Source organism: Equus przewalskii, chromosome 20 (genome assembly GCF_037783145.1).
Source record: "Equus przewalskii isolate Varuska chromosome 20, EquPr2, whole genome shotgun sequence".
Classification (NCBI taxonomy): Eukaryota; Metazoa; Chordata; class Mammalia; order Perissodactyla; family Equidae; genus Equus; species Equus przewalskii.
The window spans coordinates 1,978,125-2,003,823 of record NC_091850.1 but is presented as its reverse complement, the minus strand read 5'-3'; the positions used below and the strand labels follow the sequence as shown (position 1 = coordinate 2,003,823).

At 52.9% G+C, this 25,699-nt stretch overlaps 1 protein-coding gene across 2 annotated transcripts in view; it reads right to left on the bottom strand.

The window, feature by feature from the left end:
- The window catches only part of SIN3B (SIN3 transcription regulator family member B), a 40,763-nt gene that overhangs the window by 13,712 nt on the left and 1,352 nt on the right, over nt 1–25,699 (bottom strand). For both annotated transcript variants that reach the window (XR_011530521.1, XM_070587338.1), the window contains exons 3-9: nt 25,136–25,289; nt 19,054–19,254; nt 14,517–14,660; nt 7,280–7,402; nt 6,008–6,097; nt 5,472–5,590; nt 284–491 (exon numbers count right to left, since the gene is read on the bottom strand). Coding sequence is in view for 1 of the 2 variants with exons in the window: in XM_070587338.1 (XP_070443439.1) it covers nt 284–491; nt 5,472–5,590; nt 6,008–6,097; nt 7,280–7,402; nt 14,517–14,660; nt 19,054–19,254; nt 25,136–25,289 (1,039 nt within the window). In the remaining variant the exon portion in view is untranslated. The remainder of the gene's footprint in view (nt 1–283; nt 492–5,471; nt 5,591–6,007; nt 6,098–7,279; nt 7,403–14,516; nt 14,661–19,053; nt 19,255–25,135; nt 25,290–25,699) is intronic.

Sequence of the window (25,699 nt, the reverse complement as noted above, 5' to 3'; positions counted from 1 at the left end):
GACAAAGCAGGATCAAGGCAGAAAGCAATCTAAGTCTAATGGAGGAATGTGCCAAACCCTGCGCTGGCACGGTGCTTTAAGACTTGCCAAAACTACCAGTTGGCTAAGAAACCGTCACCTCTGCTCAGGCATTTTGTTTCCCCACATCCCAGCACCATTTGTTACACAGCATTTGGTGGGGCTGACACTCCAGCCTTTCATCTGAAGCATGGGGGGGACAGCTGTCTTGCAGAGTGGGGAGCATGCACCACATAAGCTGACATGAGCCCCTGGGGAGTGCTACCTCCTTGCAGATGGCCGTCCTCCCACTGCACTTGGGCTGCTGGTAGGTTTTGGGGAGCGCCCGGTAGCTGGATCCAATGCGCTTGCAAGATGCGTAGTCAATTTCCCGGCTTATTCCATCCCCGGATCTGTCGCTCATGGGCGGGGCAAATGACAGCTCTTTCACCCCCAGGAAGGACTTGAACTGTGCAAAGAGTTCTGGAAATTTCCTTCAGAAATAAAGACAAACAGTAAGTTGGAAACTCTGGGGTTTTCTAGGAATGATCTAGAGATTTTAGAATGGCTTCGTGTAGACGCCTGTGGTTAAAGATGGTCAGAATTCAACATCAAGGAGGAGGGGCAGAACCGAGTGTCGTTGCAGGCGCAAGTGAATATGCCCACCACCACTTTGTCACCAACCAGGCCCCGTCACTCACAGGACGGCCTTCAGATAGTCTGGAAAACACAACCTAGCTGGCAGAAGCTGGGGTCAGCAATGTTCCTTGACTGGAAGAGGCTGGGCATTAGGCCAGGGTCCAGTAAACTATGACCAACCTGCTCACATCTGTCTTTGTAAATAAAGTTTTACTGGTACACAGTTGTGTCCATTTGCTTAATATTGCCTGTGGCTGCTTACGCAGGACAATGCCAGAGTCTCTAACCTTGGCCCTTTACAGATAAAGTCTGCTGACACGCTGTACCCCACTGTAAGGACCCCGCGCCAACTCAGCTCACCAGGAAAACCACAAACAAACAGAAATGCAGGGACAGAAGACATCAACAAAATGAGGGCAGGGGACGTCTGCAGTTACAGCCAGGATAAACACAAATTGCACAATCTGGAAGGAAGATGCCCCCGCCCAGCCCCCACTCCGGCTGTGCCATCACCAGAGGCCAGCTCTCTGAGCCACCGTGCTCAGCTGCCCTCGGGTCTGCACACCCAGCTGAAGCTTGCACATGCTAAGAGGGACCCCGCGGAGGTGAACACTAGCCCAGCCAGGTGTCACGCTGAGATGAGTGAGTGGAGGCCCACTTCGTCTCTGGACTTCGCTGCACACTCCTGGGCCCCGCCCAACCACACGCGCCCACATGTCCAAAGGGAACAGCTGACCCCAACCTCGCACTGCCCATCTGCTCAGTACCCGGCATTTCCTGTTCCTTTATTCTTCTCCCCCAGCCCCTTGACAACCCCAGGAGGGAGATATGGCCATTTTATAAATGAAGAAACTCTCGCTTTGCTGGTAGGAAGCAGAGGCCCGATTCAGACTCGGGGCTGGTCATGTGCCCAACCTGCCAAGGCCCACGTGCCGCCCACCTACCCTGCCCCCAACCCCGGCCTCTCACCCACTGTAGTTCACCTTCCAGCTACAGTGAGTGCGTCTCTGCCAGGAATCGGGGGCATGGCACTGGCTTCTGGGCTCAGCAGACACACCTCGCTGCGAGTGAGTGCGTGAGCATGCCCTCCAGGTATAAAAAGCCAGCCACATTTTAGCCAAGACTGTGCAACCCCGCCATCCTGCTCTGGGCCACTGTTGAAAGCATTAACAGATCTTCGGCAGTCTGGGAAAGTTAACCCAAGGGAAAAGGTCACTGTGAAATGTGGACACTCAGGACCACCAAGGAGGCAGCTGCTGACAACCCTAGCTTGACCTCTGAGCACTGACTGTAGGGAGAAACAGGAGACAAGCGTGCATCGTTACCCACCCTGCTGAGAAAACCCTGGTACCTACAAGGAAGAAAATACTAAGCAGTCACTAAAAACAATCACATGCGTTCACATTTGACACCGAAAGACAGCCAAGAGATGCTGAGTTAACAAAAAGAGAGGACGCTGCATCCCACTGACAGCACAACACCATTTACAGGAAACTCAACAGGCACACGCGTGTCCAGAGGGCAGAAGTGGGCAAAGGGCCAGGCTTCGGGGCCGGACCACCGGTCACCATGCGAACCTCTGTGAGATCTTGTCCTGGGGAAAGTGGCAGGTATGTGCTCTGGGTCGCAGCTTCCTCAGCTTGAAAAGGTATCAAAATACAGGAAATGTGTTTAAGTTCATGAGTTCATATAATGCCAAAAAAATGGGGAAAGAATACAATGGCCCCTTTGGTCCTGATGAGGCAGGAGAGTGACTCAGCAGCCTGACACTGAAATAAAAGGAGAAATCAAGCATCTCCCCGGGCCACGAAAAGGTGACAAACGTTGCTGAGGTCCTCTCTTTTGCAACGCCCAGTGAATGAATGAATGAATGAACGAACGAACCACAGAGAGAGCTCAGCGGACACCAGTGCATCCTGATGGATAGAGCGACATGGGAAACAGGACTGTGGAGAAGGACGCGATGAGACCCACCGGCGTAGGGGTGCCAACAAAGAGATGGTAAGGAATAAAATGGGGGGGGGGGGAAGACTTGTAAGACAGATGCGAAAACAGATCCCAGAAGACGAGGTGGGACTGGGCGGGGGGGCTAGGGTGCCGGCCAGGGAGGCCGTATCATAACCAGCACGAGGAGGAGGCACTTTCAAGCCGGGAGGGAGCACGACCGGGATGGCACGTGGAGGGGCTTCTGGGGCTGGTGAAGGCCAAGGTGTGGCCAGGGTGGTGGGCACAAGGCGTCTGCCTAATGATGATGCACCAAACCATTCCTCCGTTGTGTGGTTTCCTGGATATGTATCTCACTTTACATGAACTAGTTAAAAATTTTCAGCCAAGAACATACAATGGAGAAAGGGAAGCCTCTTCAACAAATGGTGCTGGGAAAACCGGACAGCCGCAGGCAAAAGAATGAAGGTAGACCATTATCTTACACCAAACACGGAAATAGACTCAAAATGGACCAAAGACTTGAAGGTAAGACCTGAAACCATAAAACTCCTAGAAGGAAATACAGGAAGTACACTCTTTGACCTTGGTCTTAGAAGGATCTTTTCAAATATCATGTCTACTCGGACAAAGGAAACCAAAGAAAAAATAAACAGGTGGGACTTCATCAGACTAAAGAGCTTCTGCAAGGCAAAGGACGCCAAGATCAAAATGAAAAAACGACCCACCAACTGGGAGAAAATATTTACAAATCATATATCTGACGAGAGGTTAACTCCAAAATATATAAAGAACTCAACACATCTGAACTACAAAAAGACAAACAACCCGATCAAAAAGTGGGCAGAGGATACGAACAGACATTTTCTAAAGAAGATACAGAGATGGCCAACAGGCCCATGAAAAGATGTTCAATGTTACAGAAATGCAAATCAAAACTACACTAAGAAATCACCTCACACCCATCAGAAAGACTATAATCACTAAGACAAAGAGCAACAAATGTTGGAGAGGGTGTGGAGAAAAGGGAACCCTCACACAGCGCTGCTGGGAAGGCACACTGGTGCAGCCACTGTGGAAAACAGTATGGAGATTTCTCAAAAAACTAAAAGTAGAAAAAACCATACGACCCAGCTATCCCACTACTGGGTCTTTATCCAAAGAACCTGAAATCAACAATTCAAAGAGACTTACCCTATGGCCACTGCAGCATTATTCACAATAGTCAAGATGTGGAAGCAACCCAAGTGCCCACCCACTGATGACTGGATAAAGATGTGGTATATATATATATATATATATATATACACACACACACAATGGAATACTACTCAGCCATAAAAAAGACAAAATCCTCCCATTTGCAACCACAAGGATGGACCTTGAGGGTGTTATGTATGTGAAATAAGCCAGACAGAAAGACAAACACTGTACGATTTTGCTCATTTGTGGAAGATAAACAAACACATGGACAAAGAGAACAGATCAGTGGTTACCGGCGGGGAAGGGGGCTATGGGGTGGGCACAAGGGGTGAAGGGGCACATCTGTATGGTGACTGACAGATAATAACGTACAACTGAAATTTCACAATGTTATAAACTATTACGACCTCAATAAAAAAAAATTTTAATTAATAGGAAGGAGCTCAGGTAGCAGCTGCCCCTGGAGTTGCCTTCAGGGCTAAGGACGCCGCATCTGGGCACTCACAAGGCACACTCGCCATGTCCAAGGGGCTTTTTGTTTTTTTAAGATTGGCACCTGAGCTAACATCTGTTGCCAATCATTTGTTTTTCAATCTTCCTTTTCTCCGCAAAGCCCCCCAGTACACAGTTGTGTATTTTAGTTGTGGGTCCCTCCGGTTGGGCTGTGTGGGACGCTACCTCAGCATGGCCCAGATCCAAACCGGGGAAACCCTGGGCCACCAAAGCAGAGCGCATGAACCCAACCACCGGGCCAGGGGTGGCCCCACGAGGGGCTATTTTAACAGTCTTAGGCGCAGAGGCCACCAGGAGCTTTGTGACACCCTGTGTAGGAATGTTTTTGAGCCCCATTTGACAGCAAGGAAACTGAGGCTCAGGCTAGCCAAGAACCTCGTCCGCCGCGACACGGCTGGAGAGCCGCAGCGCACGAACTGTGTCGCGAGGCCGCCTCGCCCACCACCCGCGCCAGCCCTGCGCTGCCCCGGCCAGCTCTGCCTGCGCTGCCGCAGACGTGCTGAAGCGAGTTGCCAGCCCGCTAACGGGACTTCTCCCTGGCGGCAAGGGCGCCGCGTGGTCATCTCATTCTTCCTGCAATTTCTGACAGTGAGAATTTTCAAAAGCAGACATCAAGTGACTGCAGAGGATTATACCAGGTGAAAACAGCCGATCCTGGAGGTTGCACACGGCATGAGTCCGTTTCTCTAACGCTTTTCTTACAGAAGTTTGAGAGATGCAGCACAGGCGAGTGGCTGCTGCGGGGCTGGGGGGTGGGAGGCACGTGGACGCGGGAGTAAAGGTCAACACAAGAAGCCTTGCGGTTCTGAAGCTGCTCAGTATCTCAACTGTGATGGTGACTCGGAACCTTCACAGGTGACAGTCGTGTAGTCACATACAAATAAACACACACACACACACAGGGGTACTAGCGAAATAGGAAACCTGAAAAGACGGGTGGGTTACGTGAGTGTCAACATCTGGGCTGTGATGCTGACTACAGATGTCACCTTGGGGGGACGGTCCCAGGATCTTTCTGTGTTCTTTCTTACAGCTGCAAGTGAATCGATAATGACACCCATTTCACTTTAAAGACACAATTGTAAAAAGCATGTGGCGTTTTTCGAAAACAACAACAAAAAGCAGGATGGACGGAGTGTGGAGAAGGGCCAACTTGCAGGGGAAGTGTCACTCACCCTAGAAACGGGCTGACGAGCTGGAGGAGCTCGGAGCCAGACACCAGCTCCTGGTTGAAGAGCGCGATGCAGCGGAGGAAGTTCTCGTACACCTCCTGGCTCTTCAGCACCCTGCGGACCTGCGGGAGAGCGGCTCAGGCCCCTGCGCCCTCGGCTCCGACATCACTAGCTCACCAACACAGGCGTGCTCGAAAGCGACCGGCTGTGGTCTGCAGGCACCGCTCTCCAGGCAGCAGTTCACAGCTGAGACAGCCCATGCACGGGGCCACCTTGCTGGCACTGCCCACTGACCCTGGCGGGAGCCCCAGCACCACCCCTGCTTTAGAGAAGCCACCCAACGGAGGAGTGGCAGGTGCGTACCATGAGCCCGGCTCGGCTCTGAGCTCCCCCTCCCACCTGACCACCACGCTGCCCCCGCCCATGACGGCTTTCACACTCCTTCCCCACCCCAGAGCTCCCTACACTCTCTGCTCCCCTCCTGGGAGCCCCCGCCCTGCAGCTGTGCACCGGGCGAGGCCAGCGGCCCACACGCTCACCTTGTCAAAGAAGGAGAACTCCTGCAGGGTCCCGTACTTGCCCACGGCGGCGATGGACAGGTCTTTGGTACCACGGAGTTTCATTTTCTTCTGCGGAAAGAAATCCTGGCTGTCAATGCCCTGTGCATCCCCGGCAGCCTGTCTGTCTCTGTGAGTCTTAACGTGGCCAACATGGAGCCATCAATGGACTCGCCACGGGACACTGGATGAGGTCTGCCCAGACCCCTGGGATGGACTTCTCAGGGAAGGGCGGCCATGACAGCAGCCTAGTCCTTTGAGAATCACCCACCTCTGCCTCTGTGACTTAGTGAAGGGTGAGGGGCACACCACCGCCAGCCCACGCTCTGGGGCCTCAACCTTGGCAGGGAAGGGCTTTTGATAACAGACGGGAGCATCATAAAGTTAGAGCAGCAAGGGAGAGGCGTCCCTGGATACAACATCAGAAACCTCCTCCCTGCCTGGGTCGTTTTGTCCCGTGGGCCATGAAGGTAACAGGAAGGGTACAGGAAGGGGACAAGATGATCCCGCAGAAGCCTGGGTTTTAGATCTCTGCAAAGACTTCTGTCTAAACTGGACTTGGACCTGAACTTGGCTGTTCTCCTGGGGCATCGAGGAGGCTACAAAACCATCTCCCCAGCGCCTGAGAACGATGGTGACCTGTCACAGAGGACACAGGAGCCAGCCCAAAGGGGCCCCACTGGCCCAAACTGAGACAGTTCAGGCATCAGGACAAACAATGACAGCCATGGGTTGTAACCCTGAGTCCATATTGATGTATGTAACTAAGTAAATGAGAATGAAGAGAAAGCTCTTCTTTACACTAGGAAGACAACCAGTAAGTGCACACGGAATGATGGGATTAGAAAATCACTACCATGATGAGTGCTACAGGAGCTGGATCTCAGCCCCTTTCACCCCTCAGCAAGGCGCCTTGTGCAGTGACCAACCTGCACAACTGTACATGGTGGCCCTGCTAGTGAAAGAGTCATGATGGTGAAAAGGAGCAGACTGATCAGCATATACCATTTCTGTGGGAGGAGCTAACACTCCTTCTCGCAACAATCACACAAGCCAAGGGGAACGAGTAAATGGCACCTTAGAGGTGAGCCAACTTCCCAAGTCCCACAGGTGACGCATTTCAAGCCAGACCAGGATCCAGATGTGGCCCCCTGCCCCGGGCCTCTGCACAGTGCTTCCCAGGTCATCTACAGAGAAGACCAGGCCACTGGGTGTCCCCATACATGGACATCTATGCACACGGCTGACGGTTACCTTGGCGGGCGCAGACACGGGACGGAGAAGTGAGGGCCGAGAGCGTTTTTTGCTGTGCTCCAGATTCTTCTCGTGCTCGCTCTTCTGGACACTGTTCACCTCGCACGGCCCATTTCCTGTGAACTGAGGACACAGACATGGGAGGTAGTGAGTGCTGGAGAGACGAGGCCAGGCCCACAGTGCGGGTCCCCGATGTGTCTGAGCCCATGGAACCGCCTTCACCTCAGCCCACGGTGCCAGCAATCGCTGCCCGCCATGGGCCAGGGCCCTGTCTACATGCTAGGTGGGTCTGGTCTCGAGACGCTCTCGTTACTGGGGGAGAGACCTGTGTGCCCAGATCACCATGTCTAACAGCATGAGCTGGGAGAAGGCTCACAGAAGGCTGAGACAGACGAGGGTCCTGACAGGTGAAGGAGGGCTCAGGGGAGACATCGAGGCAGGGCCTGGGCCTGTGGGGGCTCACCCAGCAGACCACTGACAAGGGGGCTCCGACCATGTGTGTGAGTGCACCACAGAAAGGAAACGCATTTCAAGCAGGGGACTGGCATTCGCAAAGCCCTGGCAGCAAGAGGAAGCAGCGGACGGCCACCAGGTCCCTCGGGGACTCCAGCCAAGTCTGTACTCTTTCCTATGAATGAGAAAAAATGTCTCGGGGCAGCAACATTACGCGGTGGGGGGTTTGTCATTGGTCCTCCCAGGCTCTACGCCAGCCAACGATGAACAGATCAGGGACGCTTGTCCCAAGTGGGGCTTCTACAGGGCGTTGGCAATATTTACCAAGAACGGTTCTGGAAGAATCTATCCAGGATGTCCACCTATGTGAATGTGTCGCAAAGCTGGAGGGCAGAGGGGGAAGGCAGGCAGACCTCGGCTCTTCTGTGGGCCGTGCGCAGGGCCAGGAGGCACATTGCAATCACCCCGCCGTGTTCCCAGTCCCCTTACCACAGGACCTGGATGCGGAGACCCCAGGGAGGGCGTGCTGTCGGCTCAGAGCACGGCTGGGTGAACAGGCCATGGCGCCTCCAAACCCAGCAGCCAACACCTATCAGGTACGGGCTAGCTCTGCGTCTGTGTCCCTGCTGTGGACAGGCATACCTCACACGTTGTTACACAAAACAGAAAAAAAACCCTAGCATCAGAACAAACAGGATGCCATTTAGTTTTTTTTGAGGATGAACATTTGTTTGCACACGCAGAGGAAAATTCCTGGAAAGATACCTAATATGAGACTCTTGTAAGTGCTTCACTCTGAGAGAGTGACTGAGAAACTGACGCAAGGAGGAAGGTTACTTCTCATACTTGACACTCCTACTGATGGTTGATTTTTCTCATGAGCACACACTATTTTTATAATTATAATGACAATAATAAAGACCTATCTTTTTTGTTTTGAGGAAGATTAGCCCTAAGCTAACATTTTTTGCCAAGCCTCCTCTTTTTGCTGAGGAAGACTGGCCCTGAGCTAACATCCATGCCCATCTTCCTCTACTTTATATGTGGGACGCCTGCCACAGCATGGCGTGTCAAGCTGTGCCATGTCCGCACCCGGGATCTGAACTGGTGAACCCTGGGCTGCCAAAGCAGAACGCGCGCACTTAACCGCTGCGCCACCAGGCCGGTCCAAGACCTATCTTTTAACTATAAGCAAAATCTGTCCCTTAGGAGACTAAACTTATTTGGAGAGCAGTTATTCAAAGATGCAAAGCTATCCCAAGAAGCTGAGGGGGAAAAATTCACATCCACATAGCGACACTCAGTGGCCTTTCTGCTTTTGATCCCAGACAAGGCGCAAACACTGCTCCTAAATGAGGCGGCGGCGGACGGAACGACGTGCTGAGTGGGACCGGGGAGCTGACGGGGAAAGCCACCGCTCGCCTAGCCAGGCTCTCAAGCTGGAAGGCAAGCTCCATATCACCCATCTTTCCCTAACAGTTCAGACAGCTCTTATTTTTTAGTTAAATGTCCCAATTTGTGAGTGCTTGAGCTAGATGGACCCCAAAGACCACTGGCTAGGGCTGGCTTAGTCACCACGCTGCCTGTTTTTGTAAACAGTTTTACTGGCACACAGCCATGACCATTGCGAACTCTGGGTCGCGGCCGCTTTCCCGGCGACAGCCGCAGAGCGATCTGTGGCAGAGGCCGAGCGGCCCTCTACAGGCAGTCTGCCGACACCGATGCAGGTCAAACGGTCAAGTTTAATCAGGACAATATCAAATTTCATCTTTAGTTTCTTTTTCCTGCAGTTTTAACAGAAACCCAGACATTAATATAAAGGATCATCAATACAAGATCAGTTTATGCAACAGATTACATATAGGTTTCTAGTAATTTAAAAGAATTGATTCAGTCTTTTAAAAGTATAAGATAGCTCTAAGTACCCAATGCACACTAAGGAACCGTGCTGACGTGCTAAGGTGTCATTTAAAGAAACGGTGCGGGCAGGCAGTTTTCTGAGGGAAATGCTTATTTTTTAGGGCAGGTGCTGTCAGTGTTCAACTTGGCAAATTCAGAGTTATGCCCAGCAGGGGGCACCGAGACCACAGCCACGAGAGGACGAGGGGCTCCACTCGCTTCCCCCAACTAGCACCTGAAGAGTCCTGGCCAGGGTGAAATTCAAGGAACCGAGGCCACCTTGCCGAACACCACAGAGCAGGGCGAGCAGAGCAGACCGCCAGCGTCACCAGCTACCAAGCACCTGTGGCGCTGCCCCCCGTGGAACAGCCAGGGCTCCCTTCCCCCTCACAGCCCCGGGCTCGCCCCAGCCAGGCACCTGGCTGAGGAATCTTCCAACCGGCCTAAGGGAAGATGTCCTCATCACCATTCCCCCATGAGGGAGCTGAGGCTTCTGCAGTGGGAGGTGACAAAGCACCACGTGTGCCCATCTCCCAGCTGACAACAAGGTCAGAGCTGAGACACGAGACCCACATTCAAGAGGACGGGACCCGAAGAAAATCCACCAAGCTTTCACAGGGGTGGGACGGGGCTTTGCAGCGAGTGACACCACCCAGCGTGGGCTATGGGGGAGGCCGAGCCCGAGTGCCTCCGGCTGCACCGACACAAGAGGGTGCGAGGACGGAGGGAGGGGCTAAGACCCTCTGCTCCTCAGCCACTGGCCCCAGAGCCCGTGAGGAGAGCCTGCGACAAGCAGGGGCGTGGACAGAGGAGGAAGACGGGAGTGATGCCAGGACTGGGAAGGACATTACTTGGGAAAGGGATATAAAAGCCAAGGAGGGATTCTGAACTTCAGACAGACACACGGGACCGACAGAGGACTCGGAGGAGTAAGCCGGACATAAGGACAGGGCCACGTGGAAGTGGGCTTGGCTGAGAGGCCTAGTGCGGACACTTTTGGCAGGGGTGAGCTCCCCGTCCCTGGAGGGATTCCAGACAAGGGCTTCATTCAACCTGCCCCAGGTACTCCCTGAGGGCCTCCCACAGGCCAGGCAGCAGGCTGGTGCCGAGGACTGAGAAGGAGGCCCTGTCCGCCTGGAGCAAACATTCTGGGAGGATGCTGACCCTCGGAGGAAGGATGAGGCAACTAGTCGGATTCTACGCCTGCTTTTCCTGAACAACCACAGCTGCTCTTTCTAGAGCACTGAGCACGGATCAGGCCCTGTGCGAAGCACTTTAAGGTCAATAGCTGTCAAGTCCCCACCTGAGCAAGAGAGCCAGTCATGCCCACGCAAGAGAGCAGGAAACGAGGCCCGGGAGGTGATGCCGCGTGCTGGGCCCGAGGAGGCTGAGCGAGCGTGGAGGCTGGTCTGTGTGCTCACGGTGCTCGGCCCTGCCCCCAAGGACGCCCCAGACTGCAGGCAGGTGGGAAAGATGAGCTACAGCTCTGGGACTTGATGTCAGCCCCAAAGACGGGCAGCGGGTTTCTCCGACGTTGAGTCAGGAAGTGTTTCCAGGTGCGGCTTAGGGACAGCGTTCCATGTCCTGGAGACAGCAAGGCAGGGACGAGCCCCGGCCACGCATTGGAAGTCTGCTGACTCGACCAAGAGTCTTGACAGCACCCAAACCTGGACTCCTGTTGCTCCCCAAGCCACTCCCTCCGAGCCCCAGTGCCCCGTGCCCTGCCCCTGCTGCATCTTCACTCAGAAGCAGGACCCAGAGAGCGGGGGGCGGGGGCAACGGACGCATGGGGGTGGCGCGAGGCAGGCTCTCGTGTGCTCACAGCCCAAGTCATCATCAAGGGCACAGGGGAAGTACGAAAAGAGGAAACAGAAGAGTGAACACACTGGGAACAGAACAGCACTTCCCCAACATGATCAGGGGCGTTTAGGAGGAACCCACAGCTCACAGCACACCCGACGGTGAAAGGCGGAAAGCTCTTCTCCTGAGATCAGGAACAAGAACAGCTGCCGCTCTCACCACCTCCACTCAACACAGCACTGGAGGTGCCACCAGAATTAGGCCAAAAAGAAAAGGAAGAAAAGGTATTGAAATTGGGAAGGAAAAAGGAAAACTCTCCGTTAGCAGATGGCATGATGTGACATGTAGGAAATCGTAAGGAACGCACAAAAACTGTTAAAGCTGACAAACAGGCTCAGCAAAACTGCAGGGTACAAAATCTACACACAAAAAGCAGTGGTATTTGTACAGACTCACAATGAACCATCCAAAAATGAAATGAGGAAAACAATTCCATTTGCTATGGCATCAAAAAGAATAAGACATTTGGGAATAAACTTCATCAAGGAGGTGCAAGACACGTACATTAGAAACTACAAAACGTTCCTGAAAGAAATGAATGAAGATTTAAACAAATGCGAAGATGCCCCGTGTTCACGGACCGGAAGACGTAAGACTGCTATGATGGCAATATTCCCCAAAGCGACCTAAGGACTCAGTGGGATCCTATCAAAGTCCCAACAGCCTTTTTCGCAGAAATGGAAAAGCCGATCTTCAAATTCTTATGGAATTGCAAGAGACCCCAAAAAGCCGAAACAATCTTGAAAAAGAAGAACAAAGTTGGGGGACTCACACTTCCTGACTGCAAACTTACTACAAAGTCACGGCAATCAGGACTGTGTCACTGGCAAGGACAGACAAGGAGATCAACGGACTAGAACTGAGAGTCCAGAAATAAACCCACACAGATACGGACAAACGATTTTCAACAGCAGCGCCAAGACCCTTCAGTGGGAACAGAACAGTTTCTTCAACGGTATCGGGCCGACCGGATCTCCACATGCAAAAGAATGAGGCTGGACCCTCCCTCACAGCACATCCGAAAATTAACTCAAAACGGACCAAAAACCTAAATGTAAGAGCTAAAACTGTTAGAAGAAAGCACAGGGAGAAATCTTCCTGACCTCAGATTTGGCAACGGATTCTTAGATTTGACACTAAAAGCATGAGCAATCAAAGAAAAAAAATAGACAACTGGATTTAATCAAAACTAAAAATTTATGTGCAAAACGACATTAACAACAAAGTGAGAAGAAAACCTACCTCATGGAGGAAAATATCTGATAAGGATCTAGTATCCAGAATGGACAAACAACTCCCACAATCCAACAACAAACAGAGAAACTAAAAAATGGGCGAAGGACTTGAACAGAGACTTCTCCAAAGACGCTGTACAAACAGCCAATAAGCACGAGACGCTCAGCATCATCAGTCACCGGGGAGACGCAAACCAAACCACGAGATACCACTTCGCAGCGACCTACGAAGGTTAGAATTTAAAAGAAACAAAGGAAAACACCAGTGCTGGCGATGACGTGGAGAAACTGAAAGTCTAGTATGTTGCTAATGAGAATGTAAAATGGTGCAGCTGCTGTGGAAAAAGAGTTTGGTGGCTCCTTAAAAAGCGAAACATACAGTTACCATATGACCCAGTAATTCCACTCCTAGGCAGGGACCCAAAGAACTGAAAATAGGGACTCCATGGGGGCCGGCCCTGTGGCACAGCAGTTAAGTTCGTGTGCTCTGCTTCAGCAGCCCAGGGTTTCGCTGTTTCGGATCCTGGGCACGGACATGGCACTGCTTATTAGGCCACGTTGAGGCGGCATCCCACATGCCACAACTAGAAGGACCCACAACTAAAATATACAACTATGTACTGGGGGGATTTGGGGAGGAAAAGCAGGGAAAAAAAAAAAAAAGGAAGATTGGCAACAGTTGTTAGTTCAGGTGCCAATCTTTAAAAAAAGGAAAAAAAGAAAATAGGGACTCCAAGCAATCCTTGTATATGCACAGGCATAGCAGCAGCACTGTTCCCAATCGCCAAAAAGCGAAAACGACCCAAATTCCACCAATGGGTTAATGGATAAACAAAACATGGTCCATCCACACAATGGAATATTACTCAGCCATGAAAAGCAATGAAGCTCTGACACATGTTACACCATGGATGAACCCTGAAAATCTCATGCTGAGTGAGAGAAACCAGACACAGAAGGAAACAGTGTGTGAGATTCCAAATATGCATGAATGTCCAGAACAGGCAAATCCATGGGACAGACAGCAGACTGGTGGGTGCCATGCGCTGGAGGAGGGGGATGGGGAATGACACAGGGACGGGGTCTCCTTTTGTGGTGATGGAATGTTCTGGAACTAGATAAAGGTGGCGCTTGCATAACATTGTGAATGTACTAAATGCCACTGAACTGTTCACTTAAAAATAATGAATTTTACGTTACGGGAATTTTACTTTAATTTTTTTTTAAAAGCCTTACATTGATGGAAAATAAAAGAAGAGGAAATGGGAAGTGCAGCCCCACAGGCTTCAGGCCACAGCTGGGGGGGAAAAGCTGGCAGGGCAGCCTGAGCCCTCTATGTCCCTGTCCCAGGCCCCTCCTCTGTTCTCTGCCCCTCAGTCACTGACAACCCTCAGCCAGCCCCACCCGGACCCTCCAGAGTGGGCAGTGGTGGGCCCGTCCCTCCCGCCCCTTCCCACAGGGTGATGGTTATAGGCAGAGGGCGGCTCTGCAGTCCTGGGTGGCATGTCAGGGACAACACCAGACATGGGAAGACACCCTCCACCTCCCAAACCAGCCCTGGTGGCCTGGGCACTATCTGTGCAGAGAAAGCCTTTCCAGGGTCTGCTCCAGCTTGGAGGTGGAGCCTGCACTGGGACCCATGGATGTCTGTACCCTGTGCGGCTTCTGGGGGAACCCAGCACGTCCTGGGCAGTGGACAAACCTGGCCTGGCCCTGGGGGCGGCACTGAGGCACAGCATCTTGGCTGAGGAAAACGTGGCCCCTGGGCTGGGTGGGTGATCTGTACTCACCAGAGACCGCTTGGCTTCGGGCAGGAACTGTCCAAACTCCGAGAGCAGGTCCTCCTGGCCCCGGAAGAGGTTGGCCACCTCCGTGAAGACCTCCTCTTCAGACATGCCTCGGAATGGCCGGCCCTTTGTGCTCAGCTGCTCCTTCTGCCGATTGGCCAGAAAGGGAAAACGAGTCGTTAGCCAAGGAATGAGGCACGCAGGCTGTGACATTCGGGCATCCCACGGTGGAGGAGACAGACGGCCGACTCACGAAAGAGAGACTCAGCCGGGGGGGCCCAGGAGGGCCACCAGGAGAGAGCAGCCCAGCCTGCCACCACGCCGACAATGCAGGGCCCCTGGGCCAGGCCCTCCTGCTCCGGAGAACAGACCTGTGTGCGTGCATCTCAAGCTCGCGACAGGCCATTTGGCCGGGGCTGGGCCCATGCCGGGAGGGAGGAGGTGTTGGGCAGGAGGAGCACCGCAGAAGGACCTGGTCCCAGCCTGTGAGTGTCCTTCGAGTGGGGAAGTGCACGGTCAGCGGCGAACCCAGAGCCCTCCCAAGGGCAAGCAGCACATCTTGCTGCAGGGGTGGGGCGCAGAGCTGGTGCTGGGCCTTGAAGGGAAGAGGGTGAAGAGGGAAGGGAAGGGACTTCCAGGTTGAGGGGCCTGTTCACCCAGAGTCACCAAGATGGTAGGGTGCAAGAAGACAGCCTGACCCAGAGCTTAAAGCACGAGATGAGGACTGGAGGGGGCCCGGGCGGGAGGGCAGGAAGCCTCAAGCAGAGCAGCTGACTCAGGTCTCTGTCAACCGCACACCCGACAACGTGACCGAGCACACGGCACGACACTCCCCGAGCGCCCTCGTGTCTCCCGGCGCTGCACCCTGAGAGAGCTCGTTTTCAGTCCCAGCACACACAGCACTTACTGAGGAGGGAAATAACACAGCTGCCTCCTTCCCACCCCTCCCCAAAGCTGCCGGGACACGTGACAGCCCAAGAGACAAGGGACCCAGCCCGCTCAGATCAGACAATAAATACAGATCACCTCTGTGTATGTCAAATAACGACCAACCCAAAGACGCTGGGAGAAGCACAATTTAAAGCACCGCCACAGGATCCTTGTTTGTCAGGTGGACTAAGATGAAAAGGACTGGCGATGTCCCTGAGGACGTGGCGACCTGGAGCTCTCCAAGCACAAGGCGGAGAGGAGGATCGGCAACCCGGCGGAGGGAACCTGGCGCCGCTGACGATCACTCAGGGTGTGACTCGGGTGTACTTTCTGGGAACTCGCCCCTGAGAGTTGTGCTCCACCGCGTGCTCTGAGCGTGCAAATCTGTTTGAGCACAATACCCGTTCCAGGCAACGACCGGGGCGCAGCGCGCAGTCCAAGTTTGCTCACGCAGGGTTTTGTCCAGAAGCAACACTGGGCCAATGCAGAAACAGCACCCTCCTGCACACACAGCCCTCAGCGTCGCCCGCTCCCTCAGCTGGCAGGAGCCACCCTGCCTGCCCCGTCTGGGGTCACAACACGTCCCAGTCCTCCTGGCACCTCCAAGCGAGCGGCAGGCACTGCCCACACCCACACGCACATGTGAACCACAGGTCTTTTCCAAGGTCAAGCGCGGATGTGCTGGAGGATTCACGTTGTTCTTAGCCATTTAACACGTACAACGGTGCTACTGTTTTTAGTAGGGGCCGTCATTTCTGTCTGTGCCCTGACCCTGTTTTCCCATAAGCCCTGGGGTTGGTGCGAATTCGCAGAGTGTGGTCATTTTTAGGGAGGCATGCGTCGCGTGAGCGCAGTGCTGACACACACAGGACACATGTACGAACTTGGACCATGGGGAAGAGCTGCGCACAGAGGACCCGAGGCAAGCACTGTGCTTAAACCGATGACCTCAGGTAACCACGTTTAACCCAGGGGTCGGCACACCAGCATTATGGCTATTTTATGGATCAGAGCCCTGAGGCATGGGCAGTGAGGGAAAGAGCTCTGCAGGGGCAGGCGGCAGAGCTAAGGTCTCAACCAGGCCCAAGAGAGATGGAAAAATAGTAACACATGGCCACATTCACCCTAGAGCTGCTTGCTTTAGCCCTCATGGTGTATTTTAAAAATCCAAGCCAATGTTCTAGAATCAGGATAATTCACACAAAAATTTAGACTTGCAGCTCCTCTTGAAGAAGCAGATGATGTGAGGCCAGAGTCGCCAGAGGGCTTATTTAAAATACAAACGCCAGGACATGGCACCACTCATTAGGCCATGTTGAGGCAGTGTCCCACATGCCACAACTAGAGGGACCCACAACTAAAATATACGACTATGTACTGGAGGGATTTGGGGAGGGAAAAAAAAAGTTAAAAAAACAAATACAAACGCCAGACCCCAATGGCCTACTGGTTAAGTTTGGTGCACTCCACTTCCACGGCTTGGCTTTGGTTCCCAGGGACAGACCTACACCACGCTGTCAGTGGCCAAGCTGTGGTGGCAGCTCACGTACAAAAAGGGCAAGACTGGCAACAGATGTTAGCTCAGGTGACTCTTCCTCAGCAAAAAACATAAAGTACAATGCAGATGCCAGGCTGGACCTCCTGAGTCACAAGTCAGGGTGAGGCCCAGGCATCTACACTTCCAACCAACTCCCAGTGGCTCTGGCTGGAGGACACCGAGCTGCCTGCTGAAGGAGGGTGCCTTCCCACTCAAGCTCTGAGTGAGTCTTCAGCCATCACTACGACCTTGAACAAACAATGTGACTTCTCTGGCCCTCCGACTCCCATCAACAGAACAGATCCGTCCCAGTCTCCTCTCTAAGGACCCTTCCAGACCCCACGGCATCTGTGAAGGATCCGTAAACCCCTCTGACCACAAACATAATCCCTCCACACAGATCGGATATTCACAACCGCCACTTGCCACCACTTCTCTGTGAGAAGCTAGAAGCTCAATGCTGTGCAAGTACCATGCAGACGCTGGTGGTGAGTCCAACGGGGCCATGCTCATCACCAGTACTGCTGATGGCAGGCGTCTGTCGCCACAAAACAGCTCCATTGAGCCTACAGGGAGCAAATGCTATCAATCTGCTGTTAAACATTTCTGTTAAAAAGGATCCCACTCCTTTATTTCACTTAACAAGCTTGTGCCGATTTCCCTCTCGAAAGTGGGTTACGCTGCTAAGAAAAACAAAAGGCACTGGAGGATGACGTCCGAGCTCCTAGCATGACACACACAGATGTCCTTCGCCACCGGCCTGCCTGCACTTCCTGCCAAGTCCCCTGAAGCCAGCTGTCTGCTCTGACTCCTGGGTCTTTGCACAGGCCATTCCCCGCACAGATCATCTACCGTTCAACCTTACTCTTCTGCCTGCTGCTTCTGATTGATTTGTCAAGATTCAACCTGACCCTGACACACCTCTCCTCCATGCATCCCATCTTTTCCACCCCAATCCATCCCTAAGTTTCTTTCCCCTCTAGATTGAACTCCTAGGAGCAGCAACCATCCATCTCTGTCAGCTCAGTTGTAATCAGAACAAATAAAGGGTAGCTGTGCTGCCAAAAACAGTCACATCTTATGAAAAGAAGACTGTCTTCTTAGGTTCTATTTCAATCTCTCTAATGTGTGTTTCCTAGTACTTCTTGGGTGCAGAGGTACCTTAAGGAGCAAATTAAAATCAAAACTAAACAGAGGTCAGCCCAGTGGCTCAGTGTTAAGTTCCTGTGTTCCACTTCCGCAGCCCAGGATTCACAGGTTTGGAACCTGGGTGTGGACCTACACACTGCTCATCAAGCCATGCTGTGGTGGCATCTCACATACAAAATAGAGGAAGACTGGCAACAGACATTAGCTCAGGGCCAATCTTCCTCAGCAAAAAGAGGAAGATTGGCAATAGATGTTAGCTCAGAGCCAATTTTCCTCACCAAAAAAAAAAAATAACTAAACAGAATTCCAATGGTATTTGCACACACATCTTCACAGCAGCATTATCTACAATAGCCCAGACGTGGAAGCAACCCAAGCGTCCATCGACAAATGAATGGCTAAACAAAAGGTGGTAGATCCATACAATGGGATGTCACGCAGCCTTAAAAAGGAAACTGATACATGCTACAACACAGATGAACCTTGAGCACATTATGCTCAGGGAAACAAGTCACACACAAAAAGACAAGTACTGTGTGACTGCACTCATATGAGGTCCCTAGAGTTGTCAAATTCACAGAGACAGAAAGCAGAACGGTGGGTGCCAGGGGCTGGGGAGGGGGAATAGGGAGTTGGTGTTTAACGGGGACGGAGCTTCAGTTTCCTAAGATGGAGAGTCCTGGAGACGGATGGTGGGGATGGCCGTACAACAGTGTGGATAGACTTAATGCCCCTGGACTGTCCATTTAAAAATGGTTAAAATGCTAAGTTTTATATTTTGTATATTTTACCACAGTACCAAAAAAAAGGCTAGTCAGAATTTTATAGGATTTCATGAATTCAGACAAGAAAATCTGAACGCTTCCAACGCACCCGATATTGAATGACATCATGAACCCCCACAAATGACTTGCGGCCTCTTACCTGGTAAGTGTGCAGTATCTCCAGGAAAGACCTGTAGATCTCCGGGTGGTCCAGAAAGCGGGTCTTAATCTTGTTCACATAGCTGATGGCGTTGTTGAATTCCACCGAATCCGACTCCAAGGGCGCCTGGGGTTTGTCCTCCTTATACAGCATCTGCTGCTTGAAGCTCTCTGCACAGTCGCTGTGGTTGTGCGCGTTCTCCTGACAACAGCACGACAGTGAGTTACTGTCGGGCCCAACACCAGGGCCAGATGGTGAGCAGAGCCAGACAGAGCCGCTGTCTGTACGAGAACGAGCGAAACCCAGCACAGAGCCAAGTTTGAAACCAGATGCGGAAAAGCTCGCTCCTGGGGGCCTGCAGGGAGGGAAGCAGGAGGGCCACACAGAACACACACCTCCGCCCTCAGCACTCATGTGTCTGCACTCCTGGGTGAGTCTCCTGAACTCACCCCCGCCTGGTCCTTCTGAGTCGACCCTAAGAACACACTCTACGTTTTGAAAAGTTAGCATGTGGGAGAAATTTACAAAAAGTGGATTATTTAATCCTTTCTGGACAGAGTCTCAGTCCTCTGGAACCATCCTGCACCAAACTAAAAGTACTCCATCCCCAGCCCTCCAAGCCTCTTTCTTGCTCTGTTTTTCTCCACGGCAGGTACCACCTTCTTACAGGTGACATATTTTACTTATTTTATTGTCTGTCCACCCCAACCAGATGGCAAATGCCATGAGGGCAAAGAAACTGTTTTGCTCACTGCCGGACACAGTGCCTGGAGGAGAGCGGGCTTCACCCACTGCCGGGGGGGATGGGATGAGGGGACAGATTGAGTCCACTGTTTCCATCCCCTGCAGCAGCCAGCAGTGCAGCTGGCACCAACTGCTGGCCTGCAGACTCCAGCAGGATGGGGAACGCAGGGCTCACCACTGCCAACCACTGCAGAGCCATCACCATGACAGACACCTCTGCCGGGCACCCTCACCGTCATGGGGTGGCTGCACTAGTCTGCTCGGGCTGTCAGAACAAAACACCAAGAGTGGGCAGCTTACACAACAGAAATGCATTTTCTCACAGTTCTGGAGGCTGGAAGGCCAAGAGCAAGGTACCAGCAGGGTTGGTATCTCCTGAGTCCTCCTGGCTAACAGACAGCCATGTTCTCAGTCCCCACAAGGTCAGCCCTCCATGCACCCGCATCCCTGGGGTCTCTCCGTCTGTCCTTACCTCCTCTTCTTATAAGGACACCCGTCAGATGGGATCAGGGCCCACCCTAACAGCCTCATTGTACCTTAACTATCTCTGTAAAGACCCTATCTCCAAACACGGCCACATGTTGAGGTGCTGAGGATTAGGACTTCAGCATAGGAACTTGGGGGCGGGACACACAATTCAGCCTGGGACAGCAGGTGTAGAGACAACTCCAGAGAGTCTGAGCTGTGAAAGCAAAGACGCAAAAGATCTGGAGCATTTGAAATTCTAAATACCATTTCTCCCTGGCAGTGGAAATTGTTGTAAGACCCTTGGGGAACACTTCCGCTTATCACCTTCCTCAAGCTCATAAGCAGTCTGTGTTCACGTTCCTTCCGAGTGCCCAGGCTTGGTGGTGGAAGGAGCTGGAAAGAGCTGGAAGGAATGGCAGGGACAGAGGGAGTGGCCATGGAGCCGAGGTTTGCTTTAGAGGAGGGGTCCCCAGGAGCAGCCCCCCGCCCCCCACTGCAAGGGGGCATTCTCAAGCTCCACTGCCCTGCAGTGGTCACTGTGACAAGGTGGACAACCAGCCCTGGAGACCGGGGCCCAGCAAAAAGGGCCAGACAGTAACGGTGCAGCCCCTGTGGCACACACCGGGCAGTTCTTTAACAAGTTATACACAGTGACCACGTGACCCAGCAATTCCACTCCTGGGTATCCACCGAAAGAATCAAAAACAAGTGTTCACACCAATCCTTGTACACACATGTTCACAGCAGCACTGTTCACAGTATAGTAAAAAGGGGGAAACAACCCAAGTGTCCGTCGACAGATGAACTGATGAACGTGATGCGGTCCATCCATACGGTGGAATATTACTCAAGCCACAAAAAGGAATGAAGCTCTGACATAACAAGGATGAACCTCGAAAACATGAAGCTGAGTGAAGGCCAGACACAAAAGGCCACTTAGTGTAGGATCCCATTTGTATGTAACGTCCAAAACCGGCAAGTCTACAGAGACAGAAAGTGAACTAGTGGTTGCCAGGGGCTGGTGGCAGGGGAGGACTGGGAGGTACAGCTTCCTTTTGGGGCGATAGAAATGTTCTGGAATTAGTGGTGGTGGTTGCCCGATATTGTGAATATTGTGAATTGGACACTTTAAAACGGTTATAATGATGAATTTTATGTTACGTGAATATTACCACAATTTAAAACATTTTTTAATGTAAACTTCAGAAAACATAAAAACCACTGGCCATACAAAAACAAGCTGGCTTTGGCCCACGGGGCATAGTTCGTCGACAACCTACTCTAAACCTTCTGGAACAATCCAGTCTTCTCTCTTCTCTGCCCACCCTGGGGGGCGTGGTCCAGGACAGCTAGAAACACCTCGTAGACACATGAGGAGCCCTGCATGGCCGACTCGTCCACCTGAGTGTGCACACACAGCCCACCTGGATATTTACGAGATGCCTCAGATGGCACACTCCACAGAGCAGCCCCCACTCGCCACCCCCACTGCCCCCCAGCCTTGCTTATCACAGCAGGTGCCGCCACCTACACACAGAGGCCCAGACATCCTGGAATCACCCCGGACTTCTCATTTTCACTGACACCCCACCCCTGGGCCGCAGCACCATCTACTCTGCCTAGTTCCCATGGGGCCCCTCCTTACCCTCCCCCATCCTCTCTTGCCCCTTCAGTCCATTTCCAGCACACAGCAGCCAGAGTGGCCTTTCCAGAACTCTCCACTAGCTTCCCACGCTCCTGGCTCTCTCTCCCACCCTCTCCGCTCCAAGACCTAACCTCATTGGCTTTTTGGCTATCTCTCACGCACACCCTCTCATTCCACCTCAGGTCTTTACACCTCCACCAGGAAGACTGCCCCCAGGACACAGGCAGGGCTCCTGTTCTCCTCACTCAGCACCTGCCCACGGCACCTCCTCAAACCCTGCGCTGTTGTCTTTTGTTCAAAGCGCTGAACTCCTCACACATCTCATATTCGTCCATCTATATCTCAAGGCCCCACCTCAACCACCAAGCACCCCGAGGGCTGGGACTCCAAATAAACCCCAGGGCCAGGCACAGAGGAGGTGGGCTGCACCTGCTCCCTGAGCGACTAAGACATAAACACAGAGGGACCCTCCAGGAACCGCCTGACCTTCCAAATGACCCTCCCCAGAGAGGAGCCGCTGAGCCTCCCTTTGAGTGGCAACGGGTCACTTCACCACGAGCTGCACCTAAGGTTTCTCTCTTTACCTGTCCAAGCCGAGGGCCGTCCCTGCCCAGCACAAAAGGGCCGGCTCCCAGGAGGCAGGGTCTGCCCTCAATGGACCCAGAGCTGAGATTCATCAGTTTCCTACCAACATCCAGTGTCTTGCTCCTCTGTCATGTGCCTGGCACTGTTTCAGAACAGGGACAGTTGAGAAGAAGCCAGAGGAGGGTCCTCCCTGATCTAGAAGACTAAGTCTGCCAGGGAAGGCAAACCAACAAGAAAGTTTCTTTTCCTAGTTTTGCTATTTTGAAATATACAAAACAGGGTGGTATGAAAATGCCATGGGAGTGGGAGCAGTGGGCTCTCTGAGGTGACATTACAACCGAGGGCTGGATGACCAGAACCAAAATGACACTGACTCAGCAGGCCGAAGCCCCAGCAAGGGAACATTCTTCCCTCTGCTGGCCACACTTCCTGCCTCCTGTCACCCGTCTGTCTGTCTCCCCTTCCAGGCTAGTGTTCTCGGGGGCGACTTTGCCCCGTAGGGGACACTTGGCAGATGTCTGGAGACATTTCAGGTAGTCACATTAAGGGAGGGGCTGCTCCTGGCACCGGGTGGGCGCAGGCCAGGGCTGCCCTCAGCACCCCACAGTGCGCAGGACAGCCCCCAGGAGAAGGAGCAATCTGGCCCCAATGGTAACAGTGCCGAGGCTAGAAACCCTGCACAAAGGGCTCCCCAAAGGCTGGGACTCCCCTACTTCTCTTCCTCAGCACCTAAGAGCTACTCCCTCCTTGTCTGTACTTGACAAGACTCATGACGGGATGAAAAATGAAAAAAACAAAGCTGTACTTCAAACTAGTGAAGCTAGAAACACCAACAAAAAAAATCATCAAAGCATTGATGTGTGGGGAGCTCTGGAAAGTTCTCAGGCCACCGTGGCCTCACAAAGGACTCCAGGAAGCCAAGAGGCCCTCTCGTCCGTGCCTGGCATGAGGACTGCTGAGAAGCGGGTCTGGGAACCTGGCAGGTCTGCGGATGCTGACGGAAACCGAGTGGGCGGCTGAGGAAGGGGGCGAGGTATGGCTGCTCCCGGGCGGCAGCAAGACTCTCAAGCCCCGGAGGGGGCGGCCATGTGAAAGCTCTCATCACCTTTCTCCACGTCAATGGACCTCCGTCACCTGAGCCAGCCAGGGGAGACAAGACTGGCTGTTTCCACAAGAGTGCTCCACCTGCGTGCAGGACAGCAAGGGCCCGTGGCTATTTAGGGAGAGGGCCACCTCCGAATGGAAGCACAGCGCAGCTCCCATTGAGACCCAGCCCCAAGAGCGGAGTGACCCCGACAGTCAGGGATTAAGAAAGGTGACCTGCACAGGCAGAGCGCAGTGTGGGTCTTCGTCTCAGCTCTTTCTCAGCAAGCGACAGTAATGACACCCAGCATGATGGGCGCCTCAGACTCCAGTGTTCCCCGCCGCAGCTGCAAACCAGCTGGGTTCCTCTCCAGCTGGGATGAGCGAAGATCAGCCCTGCTAAGGCTTTGATCCCTGCTTCTGGATCCTGCGGCTCCATTTGCAAACGTGAAAGGGAAGCTCCTTGGAATTCAGGGGCTGCACGCTTCAAAGTTCCTTTTTAAAACTGAGACGCACTCCTCGGCTTTAATGAGACGGCATGCTGATGGTGGCGCCTGCCTTGCGTAGAGAAAAGGCAGAATTGACGTGCGAGTCCCCCTCAGAGAGGAACCAGCCGCTGCCACATCGTCATCTCACCGTTCTCTTTCCAATCCTGCCTTCCTAATTGATAGGCCACTGCAACCTCCCTCAGCAGGAGAAACCTACAGAGTGCTTCCCACACAGAGTTTTACCTTCGCTATTAAAACCCCTGGGGGGGTTGCCCCCAGGAGACACTTGGCAATGTCTGGTGACATTTTTGGCTGTCTCTACTGGGTGAGGGCCTAGTGGGTAGAGTCAGGGATGCTGTTAAACATCCCCAATGCACTGGACAGGGACCCCCCACCCCCCTGCAGCAAAACATTTTGCCTTAAATGGCAACAGGGCGGGAGGCGGAGAAAAAAGACAAGGGTTATCCTAGAAAAGTAAAGCTCAAATAGGCTTTCTTTTCCTCAGGGGGCCTGGTGAGCTCAATCAAGAAGGGACTGCAGAGCTAAGCTGTTACCCGAGAGAGAAGGACCGATGCCACAAGCCTGAGCTTGTGCCCCGCTGACAATCCAGGGAAGCACAGCGACAATAAGAACAGCCACTCATACACGCATCTCAACTGCTTTATTTTGTGGGTGGCACCAAGAGTGACCAGAGGGACCACGTGCCCAAGTACAAGCGTGGCCTGCCAAGTACCCTCACAGGGAAAGCTTGAGCCAATCCCTCGGCAACCATGGACACCATTACTCTGACCGGACAGAAACCCGTGTTAGAAGAATGCCTCCCAGCCACACACAAACACATCCACTCTTGATTTAAACCCTCCAAACAGATCAATTCAGGATGCAGAGGCTGCCTGTGCAGGTGTTTCGATCTATTTTGATTTGTGCTAGAGGTGATCAGCACGCCTAGAAAAAGACTGGCCCTTCACTGGCTTTCTCTCAGTGACATACCCGAGCCCCACCACCCACCCTGAGCAGCAGGGTGGGCCGCGTGGAGGCCGAGATCCCTCAAACCACTGCCGCCGCATACCTGGCTCGACAGAGGCGACTGTATGTTTAACTTGCCGTTCTTGGGAATGTCAATTCTGTACCCGAGGGGGAGGAAGGCGTTGAATCCAACGATGAGGTCTGGGTGTTCGTGGAAGAGCTGCGAGACACGTCGGATGACTCCAGGAGTATCGATGCTGGAACAGAGAACAGGAGCGGGCAAAAGTGTCTTGGGGAGCAAATTAAAAGCGAATCTACTCCCAATTCCCTTGACGGTGCCCTGTAACCAGCTTCTGGACTGACCACGAGCACCAGAAAACGTGACTGGTATGATTCTGTGGGCAGTGATCTAACTTCAGAGCAGCCAGGCCTGGGCTCCTGTGCCCTCCTGGCGAGAACCACAAAATATCTACACAACACAGCTTCCCAAAATACTCCAAGCACGCGAGCCTGGTTCTGAAAATGTCAGGAGAGCAAGTGCCAGTCCTGGACTTCAAGAAGTGGCAAGAGGCCAAAGCCCTCTAAGTGATGTGATAAATTCCTTCATTTCGTATGAATTAGGGATCAACTATGACACAGGAGTTGATCCCAGCAACTGATCGCAATG